Raw genomic sequence first — 10,495 nt, 5'->3', positions numbered from 1 at the left:
GAAGCAGGGTTTGGGTGAAATTGATAAAGAAGCACAAAAAACGTTTACATTGTGTGATAAAATATTTTTTTAAAATGTTCAGCATGATGTGATATAATCTGCAGGAAAGTGCTCAACTATTAGCTGCTTTCCTACCCTGAGAGTTTCTCCCAGAGCATGGAGTTACAGAGATCACAAACTCAGGGGTTAACAAACCCAGCTTTGAATTCTAACACTTGATATAATCTGCAGGAAAGTGCTCAACTATTAGCTGCTTTCCTACCCTGAGAGTTTCTCCCGGAGCATGGAGTTACAGAGATCACAAACTCAGGGGTTAACAAACCCAGCTTTGAATTCTAACACTGTGACTAACCAACCAGTTATATGACCTTGAGTGAATTTACTTAAGTTAGGTTTTCTTTGAGCTCATTTCTTCATCTTCAGAATATTTTTAACATTTTCCTTTTAAAATTGTTTACATGTAAAATGCTCAGACTTCCCATCTCAGCACCCTGTCCACAGAAGCAGATGCTTAATAAATGTGGGTAGGAGCTGTGCTTGCTCTGGTCTGAGTGTTCTCCAGGCCCCTTGGTGACTTTGCCCATTCCTTCCCTGAACCTGAACTTTACAGAGAAAACTAAACAAGCATGTTCACTGTCGTTACTTCTCTCAAAGGTCCTCAAATCAAAACTCAATTGCTTATGCTTCAAAAACCAGAATTTGAATCCCTTCATAAAACAGCTAAGAATCTGAGAATCTAAATGGGCAACAGAAATTAATCAGGGAAATTTTTAGTTTTTGAGGTGAAGCAGGCTCAGTATCAAAAACACTAACAATTATTCCCCTGTACCAAGGTGGGACATTGATGATTCTGTCACATTGAAGTGATAGGGGCTGTTAAAACTACTGTTCTGCTCATGGGCTCTCCAGAGTGGTGCTGAATAGTTGAAACATCAGTTTTTCTTTCAATTTCTCATGAAGACGAGAGCTCCTGGTCTCCCAGACTCCCAAGCAGAACAAATCACCGTTGGACTAGCTTTCCCCCCCCTCCTCACCACTACTTCCTGCCTGGTAGAAGTGGAAGCAAATCAGACAAGAGCATCACATATTGTACAAAGGTACTAATATGCAACTCTGTACCCCACAGAAATGTACGATCATGTTTCAATAAAAATAAATAAAGCAAATCAAACAATATGACTTTTTAAAAATTATTTAATTTAGTAGTTTTCTTTTTTCTTTTTTTTTTTTTTTTGGAAAAAAAGCAATAAGGCAAAAAAACTGAAAATATATATTTTGTTTTGTTTTGACAGGACTTTATTCCACCTGAAGGACTCTAAGCTTCTTCCATTAGCAGGAATCTGATTGGGGATCAAGCCAGAAATATAGTGCTGATGGTGGAGGAAGAAAAGGGGGATAAAGCAGGAAGTTCAGTTTAGTTGAGGAATTTCCACTCTGTCTAAAGGCCCCTGAAGAGGTCACTGCTCTTACGGGCCTCCTTACAAGAAGCCCTGGCATAACCCTTTGTGTTAGGAATAACGTTCTTAGGAAAAAACTCCCCAGCAGTCATTCCCCTCTCACGTTTATCACAGCAAGTAAGGGAGGGATGGTGAGGAAGGAATAAAAGTATTAATTTACCACGTATAAATCCAATTTCCTGGAGGGATGGCTTCCTCTGGAATGATATTTTTCCCCCAGACCCACACTGGCTGAGGTTCAGCAGTTAAGGAACAGAAACAAAAAACACTAACAAATAGCATACAAGGAAGGCACCTCAATTCGTGATCCTCAACCAAGGGTGGGTTGCACAGGGGTTAGATTTCTGAACAAGACAACTAAAACAAATACAGAACAGACTAAGAAGGAAGCCAGGGCCCAACAGCAGCAGTTCTCTTATCTCCACATGATGGTGTTTTCAGCCCCACACCTTAGGAAGAAAATTCTTTTGGGATTTAGCTTATGTGCTGGACAGAAGCAGAATTAAACTGGAAATTACTCCTCGGACTTTCTACTTGTACTCTTCCTAACAAAAGAAAGAAAAAAGGAAGGAAGGAGGTTAAGGTTTCATTTTCAAGAGTCAGGGAATTAGGAGAGCAGAGTTTAGACAGCAGTGGGCACCCCAGGATAACAAACCATGGACAAAGTCCCTGTTCAGTAACTGCCAGATGTGATCCTGCTCAGGTTTCAAATCTGTCTGTCCCTAAAAGATGGAAAGCAGAGGAGTGCCAACCCATATCAACACATATCCAAGAGAGAATCCCAGGGGACAAGTTATATCAAAAAACAAGATTCTCAATGGGAAGGAGGAAAATCAAACAAAAAAATTAGATTTTCTCTACATATATATAATATACAGATATGTAACACATTATTCCAGAGGTGGCTCCAGTCCACAGGGCTTGAGAGATGGTGAAAACTTTTGTTCCAGATTAACTTCTCTCAAATTCTGAAGTACATCAGAATGGGACAGGTAATGTTTTGCTCCACATTGGGGCACAGGCCCAAATTGGTATCGTGCCGGCAGACAGAAGAGAAGCTAGAAAGGCGATGAGGGATGTGGGTGAGGAAGGATCAGGGTGAGGAGGAATTGGGAAAGCAAGTGACTAGCAGTCTTCTTCCATCCTGCCTGTGTTCTCAGAAGTTCTCCGCCTGAGGAAGTCTGTAAAACCCCTTTGTGAGGATAATGCAACCCTCTTCCCATCCACCAAAGTGGCCTCCAGTTGCTGTTGAAGAAGATGGAGAACAGCAGAGGGGTGTTTTACACAAGTGAAGATAGAAACTTCCAAGAATGTACCTCTGAATATTCCAGTCCTACAGAACAATCCCTCTTGTAGGTGTTCCAATACCTAAGTTCTCTATGCATGGACACCCCATTAAACTGACCCCATGTGTGAACACATTTCATGTTATACCTAAGCTCCACCACAACCATTCATAATGCCTCCATTGGTAAGTATGTGTTTCATTTTAAGGGAACTTCTAAAATCAGCTCTTGCTCTGAACAGCACCAAAATGCCCCTGAATCATAATCTTACACAGATCTTGGCTGAGCAGAATACTTCAAGGGGAGGGTGAATGACATTTTCATAAATGGGGGCAGAGAAAGAAAGAAGAGCCAAGAATACCTGACTTTGTAGATGTGGAATAACACTAACTTTCAGCCACTAAATCTCTCCCTTACAAACATAAGTATCTAGTATGTCGATTTCAGTTTCAATCAGCTAAGGCAACCAGCCAATCACCACCACTGGTGTCTGCTTCTGGTGATTGATTTGGAAAAAACGATTGGTCAAGAAAGACAAACTTGAGGAAAGCACTTGGTAAGAAAGTCACAATTGTGGCTTTCCCACACATCCTCTGTCCTCTTCTCCATCAGATCCAGGACCTTTTTGTTGCTGCCACTTCAGAAAATGTCCGGGCATGAATTCCAGTCCTGTTTTTCTTTACACTCCCAGTATTCTCCCCTATAAATATGGGTTAACTCCTTGGTAACAGGGTCCTTCTTCCGCTCAAACCAGAGTGCCTTATAGGGATCATATGGTGTGCCTAAAAGGGAAAGAGGACAGAAAAAATTAGGGCTGGCATTGTCCACACATCAAAAAATGAGAGTGGAAGGCAAGTTCGTTACCATCCTCTGTGGCTTTCATAGCTTCTGCTTCTCTCTTCTTTCTGGAAAGTCTTTGTTTTTCTTCCAGGCGCTGCTTCTCAGCATTTGCTTCATCCCAGCGCCCATTTTCCATCAGTCTCTGGTCAGGCCGTAACCGGCTATCTGTGGGGGCAGTGCCACCTTCCCAGGCATTGAGAGTTAGAGCAAGCTCTGAGAAGTAGTACATGTTTTCTGCATTCTTCCTAAAAGGATGAGAAAGAGGTAATTCCAGAGCTCAGAGCCTAGTTAAGAAGCAACAAGTACACTGCCAAGACCACATCAGCAACGTTTTTCTACAAATGGGAAGAATCTAGGACCACATCAGGTACCCCTAATTAAGACAGCCCAACTAGATCATTCCCCATCCCTGCATTACCCAATTCAGTAGTGTTCTGGGGTTCTAGTGTGCTCAGCTAAAATTATCTACATTCATTAGGAAGAATAAAAAATTTTATTGAATAAAAATTCCTCACTCCTGTGTCCTTTGCTTTCTTTTTAATCTCTTTCTGGGATAATCTTGGCTATTACTGCAGACTGAACGTATTAGGTGATGACAAATGGCCTCTGTCTTGTTTCCTAAATTGTGCACATTGTGTCAGGGACCTTTATGCTGTTGCTGGGCCTTTAGGCTAAATTGTTAACAGGTGGTAGACACTTTTCTCCTCTAGCCGTTTTTAAATAGTTTTGCTCTAAATTATAGAAAAATATCCTTTTGAATCACAACCCAAAGGATCTTCAGAAAGCACAAAGTATTTTTTGGCAGATGTGGTTTGGTTAGTATAAACTGTCTTGGGACAAGACATGCTACAACTCAAACCATATAGTGACTACTTTTTGGTAAATCTTGGTAATCTCTCTAACAGTTCCAGTTTTCCTTATTTAATCCTTCACACAATTAAGTGGGAAAGCAGGCAGAAATGCCTTCAATACTGCTCCACAGTCAAGGTCAAAGTAGGGTGTGGGCAGCATGCATACTGATACTCACGGTAAAGGATTCCTTTTCCATAGCGTGACCCTGCTTTCCTCTGCATCATGGCTTCTCTGTCGAGCATCACCCCCATTTTCCCCAATGACTGGTTGTACTTTGAAACAATCCATTTTCTCATCCCATGTCCCCAGAAGGGCAAAGTGAACTCTTCCTGATGGATCTGTCACTTCCCCTGTCACCTGCAAGTGTGGAGAGCAGGGCTTTGGAGTACAGCATTCACTATGGGTTCACTCACTTGACTATGCAGGATACCAAAGTCCTATGGTAAATACTGGTTAAATCCTGTTATAACAAACTCCATGGAACTACCCAATGGTTTTGTTGGGGTTTTTTTGTACTACTTGAAATAACTGAGCCATGACTCAGGGGGTTCATTATAATTTTCTGTTGTATAGGGATTTTTGATGCAATGATATATGCAGGAAAAGCATCTGACTGGTACTCAGAATTATATTTTCTTCTCTCCAGAAATCAGAGACCCACAGACAGACTTAAACCCCCCAGCTATTCCTCACTCTTCCACAGAAACTCACAGTACACCTCCATTTTTTAGTGGTAACACACAACTCTCCCTTAAAATTCACAGGGGTCAAACTGCCCACACCTTCTTCCTGCAATTCTTTTATTAGTCCTTCCTCTGTGTTTCTCATTTTCAATCTTTCACTGCTGTTGACTTTTACTTCTTCACTTATTGTCGTTCCCAGAAAAGAAAAGAAATTGTTTTAATAATGCAATATAGTCCCTTTCTTGCTGACTTTCTTCTTTCTCTATTTTTTTTAAATTACTATGTGTGTGTAATATATATATATATGGATATACATACCAGCCCCCAAGGAGAAGGCTTTCTAAGGGATACATGCTAAGTGAAAACAATTTAAATTCTCACTTTCCTTACCTTTCTTGCTACATCCCGAGAAAAGTAGCTATAAGGAACAAATTTAAGATTACATTTGTCTCCCGTTTTGTGATTCACAATATCAATTTCACCAGACTGTAAAATGAAAAGAATCATAGATTAGTTTTATGAAGACTGAATGACTTCAATGTCTGCCAAACCTCATGCCTCATAATTCTTTACTTTTCAGTCTTACATGCTAGCACTCCCTTGCTTAAGATTCAGCTCTCAGCCAACCTTGGAAATCCTATGAAATCCCTTTGTAATCTTGGTATTTCGGGTTGGGATCAAAATCAAATGACCATTTGTTTTGTTTTGAAATGTGTGTCACAAGTTAGGTGGCAAAATTTGACTTTTAGAACATATGCTGAAATTCACATAATAATTTACTTTTCCAAACCAGTCCCTCACTAGTACCTTTTATTGAACTCTTCTGCTTAAATCAAAGTACTCTACTCATAGTTTCAAAGTTACTTACAGAAGGCCTTTCTTCACTTTATTCATTTCATTTTCTCCTCCTTTCTATCTTCTGAATCCCAAACTACTCTTTAAGACTCAGCTTAATTCCCATATCCACTGTGAAGCCTTTCCTGACTCCTCAGAGGATAGCATTCCCTCTCTTTTCTGAATTTATTGCAGCAATTGTCTTAAGAGCAATCTATTAATTAAATATTATCTGAGTACATCTCTTACATTAGTGTGTTTTGTTACATACTTTTCAACCTACACATGTGTCATATGTCTCCAACGATACAATAACTTCTTGAAGGATAACTCATCTGACTTTGTATCCCCAGAATGTAGTACACTGCTTGGCAATAAATAATAAAAGGATTAAAGGGGGGGCATGTTTATTATTTTCCTGTATCCTTCATAGTGCCAACACAGTCTTAGAGTAGTCACAAATGACCAAGTTATAATTTGGTCATTTGTAAATAATAACTTGTGATATAGAAACTTGGAGAGGTGGGGCCGGCCTGTGGCTCACTCGGGAGAGTGCGGTGCTGGTAACACCAAGGCCACGGGTTCGGATCCCATATAGGGATGGCCGGTTCGCTCACTGGCTGAGCATGGTGCTGACAACACCAAGACAAGGGTTAAGATCCCCTTACCGGTCATCTTTAAAAAAAAAAAAAGAAAGAAACTTGGAGAGGTGGACGTGGAGCTACTGCCTGAAGAAATTCCTTAGGAGAAACTGATGAACCAGTAACAAAACTCTGGGGCCAGTTCATATGTCCTAAATATTGCAAAGAGGTACGTAGGAGGTATTCTTGGTTAAAGCAGGGTGTGGGCAGCATGCATACTGATACTCACGGTAAAGGATTCCTTTTCCATAGCGTGACCCTGCTTTCCTCTGCATCATGGCTTCTCTGTCGAGCAGCCAATCAAAATGAGCAGGACAGCATCCCTCATTTACATAACAGGGCCTGAATGGGAACCTGTGAGGGAAAAGGGTAGGAATTTAGGCTATGTAGGGGGGTCTTTTCCTCTGTTCCCAGAGATGCTGGTTTAGGAGTTCTTGCTCCCTAGTGCTCTTTGCTTGCAAGCAAAAAGAGGCGCTGTAACACTGAACAAAGAGCTGCAACACTAAAATAAAGAGCTATAAAACTACAACACTGACGCTGTTCTTGGATTCCTCTGTGCATTCGCCCCACAACACAATCATCCAAACTGATACAGAAAATGCACTTGACAGAATTCAACACACTTTCATAATAAAAACACACAACAAACTAGGAATGCGTGGAAAGTGCTTCAACATAATAAAAGCCACATGTGAAAATCCCACAGCAAACAGCATACTCAATGGTGAACACTAAAAGCTATTCCTAAGATAATTTAGATCTCTTAAGATCAAGAACAAGGCAAAGATGCCAATTTTCACCACTTCTACTCAACGTAGGACTGGAAGTTCTAGCCAGAGCAATTAGGCAAGAAAAAGAAATAAGAGCCATCCAAAATGGAATGAAAGAGGTAAAATTATCTGTGTTCACAGATGATGTGATCTCATATGTAAAAAATGCTAAAGATTACCAACACACACAAAACAAACAAAAAAAAGTATTAGAACTAATAAATTATTTGGCAAACAGAAGGGTACAAAGTCAACACAAAAATCAGTTGCATTTCTTATACACTAACAATGAACAATCTGAAAAGCATATTAAGAACAATTCCACTTACAATAGCATCAAAAGAATAAAATAGCTAAGAATTAACCAAAGAGGTGAAAACTACAAAACATTGCTGAAAGAAATTAAAGTTAAGACAGAAATAAATGTAACCACATCACTTATTCATAGATTGTAAGACTTGATATTTAAAATTTCAATACCACACAAAGCAATCTTCAGTGAAATCCCTACCAAAATCCCAATGATGTTTTTTGCAGAAATAGGAAAACTAACTGTAAAATTCACATGGAATTCTCAAGGTACCCCCCAAAATAGCCAAAACAATTGTGAGAAAGAATAACAAAGCTGGAGAATTTGTACTTCCTGATTTCAAAACTTACTACAAAGCTATAGTAATCAAAACAGTGTGATGCTGGCATGATGACAGACATACAGACCAATGGAACAGAACGAAGAGCTCGGAAATTAACACTCACATACTTGGTCAAATGATTTTTGACAAAGATGCCAAGAAGTTAATTGGAAAAGGACAGTCTTTTCAACAAATAGTTCTGGGAAAACTTGATATCTGCATCCAAAGGAATGAAGTTGGACCCTTACCTAATACCATATAAAAATTCACTTGAAATGGATCAAAGACTGAAATGTAAGACTTAAAATTATAAAACACTTAAAAGAAAAGAGCAAAACTTCATGACATGGACTTGGCAATGATTTCTTAGATGTGACACCAAAGACACACACACATACAAAAAGATAAAATGAACTTCTTGAACATTAAAAAATTTTGTGCACAAAAGGACAATAACAACAGAGTAAAAAGATAACCTACAGAATGGGAGAAAATATTTGCAAATCATATGTCTGATAACAAGTAAATATCCAGAATATATAGACAACCTCTATAAGTCAACAACAAAAAACAGCTTAATTCAAAAATGGGCAAAGGATTTGAATAGATATTTCTCCAAAGAGGATATACAAATGGTTAATAAGCACACAAAAAGGTACTCAACATCACTAATTATTGGGAAATACAAGTCAAAACCACAATGAGATACCACCCGTTAGGATGATTAAAAAAAAAAAAAGTACTGACAAGGATGTGGAGTAATTAGAACATTTGTGCACTGTTGATGGGAATGTAAGATGGTACAGTCACTGTGGAAAATGATATGGCTGTTCCTCAAAAAATTAAAAATAGAATTACCATGTGATCCAACAATTACATTTCTGCATATATACTCAAAAGAATTGAAAGCAGGGTCTCAAAGAGGTATTTGTATACTCATGTTCATAGAGGCATTATTCACAAGAGCCAAAACATTGTAAGCAACCCACGTGTCCATCAATGGATGAATGGATAAGCAAAATGTAGTATATACACACACACAATGGAATATTATTATTCCTTAAAAAAGAAGGAAATTCTGACATTTGCTACAACATGGAGGAAACTTGAAGACATTATGCTAAGTGAAATTAAGACAATCACAGAAAGACAAATATTGTACGATTCCTCTTATATAAGGTACTTAGAGTAGTCAAAATCATAGAGACAGAAAGTAGAATGGTTGTTTCCAGGATCTGCAGGGTGGGGAGAATGGGGAATTACTGTTTAATGGGTATAGCATTTGTTTTACAAGATGAAAAGTTCTAGAAATGAATGGTGGTGATGGTTGCACAACTTTATAAATGTATGTAATACCACTGAACTGTACACTTAAAAATGATTAAGATGCTTAATTTTACATTACATGTACTTTGCCACAATAAAAAATTTGAAGGAAAAAAATAAATAAATAAACAGAGCCCAGAAGACAGTGGGATGACATATTCAAAATACTGAAGGGAAAAGATGTTGAAGCAAGAATTCTACATCCAGCAAAACTATACTACACAAACAAAGGAGAACTTAAGACATTCCCAGAGAAACAAAAACAGAAAGAATCGAGAGCTAGCAGATGTGCCTTACAAGAAATACTTAAATAAATAAAGGGAGTCCTTCGGGCTTAAATGACACTAGACAGTAACTTAAATGCACATTCAGAAATGAAGAGACCAGTAAAGGTAATAACAGTTAAACTATATAAAAGACAATATAAATGTAGTTTTTGCTTGCAAATCTTTCTTTTTTTTTTTCTCATATGATTTAAAAGACAACTGAATTGGTTAGAGTGTGGTGCTGATAACACCAAGGTTCAGGGTTTGATCCCTGTGCCAGCTAGTCACCACAAAAAAAAAAAAAAAAAGACAATGGCACAAAGCAACATTATAAAACTGTGTTGATGGGATTATAATGTACGAAAATATAATTTGTATAAAAATAAAAGCACAAAGTAAGGGAAAGATAATGGATATATCAGGTACAAAGATTTTGTGTACTATTGAAATTAAGTTAGTATTAGTTAAGATGTTAATTATAATACCCAGGGTAACCACTATAAAAATACCTTTAAAAAATATAAAGAAAATGAGAGGGGAATTAAAATGGCACACTGGAAAAATATCTATTTAACACAAATGAAGGCCATAAGAGAGAAAAAGAGGAACAAAAAAAGACATAAAATGTATAGAAAACAATTTGCAAAATGGCAGATATAAACCCTACCCTACCAGTAATTATAATAAATGTAAGCTGGATTACACTCCAATCAAAAAGCATAGATTGGGACAATAAGTAAAATATACAAGTAGAGTTTTTTGACTAGGGTGCCGCTCAGGTGCAAATCCAAGGTCCACAGAACTCTGGAGTGTGACTGACACAGAAATCAACAGGCTGAATGGTTGTTTCATTAAACTTTTTTTTTTTTTTTTTTTTTTTTAAGATGACTGGTAAGGGGATCTTAACC

General features: G+C 38.1%; 1 protein-coding gene across 1 annotated transcript in view; it reads right to left on the bottom strand.

Annotated features, from left to right (window-relative positions):
• Positions 1–1,671: 1,671 nt before the first annotated feature.
• OSBP (oxysterol binding protein) overlaps positions 1,672–10,495 on the bottom strand; it is a gene marked incomplete at its 5' end in the record, with an annotated part of 33,790 nt that continues 24,966 nt past the window's right edge. Inside the window, 4 exon segments of the mRNA XM_008572492.1 lie at positions 1,672–3,525; positions 3,608–3,828; positions 4,611–4,792; positions 5,509–5,643. Of these exon segments, the coding sequence (XP_008570714.1) occupies positions 3,383–3,525; positions 3,608–3,828; positions 4,611–4,792; positions 5,509–5,643 (681 nt within the window).

This window comes from Galeopterus variegatus, unplaced genomic scaffold (assembly GCF_000696425.1).
Source record: "Galeopterus variegatus unplaced genomic scaffold, G_variegatus-3.0.2 Scaffold793, whole genome shotgun sequence".
In the NCBI taxonomy this organism is placed as follows: domain Eukaryota; kingdom Metazoa; phylum Chordata; class Mammalia; order Dermoptera; family Cynocephalidae; genus Galeopterus; species Galeopterus variegatus.
The sequence above is the reverse complement of the archived record's forward strand: the minus strand, read 5'-3'. Positions and strand labels throughout refer to the sequence as shown.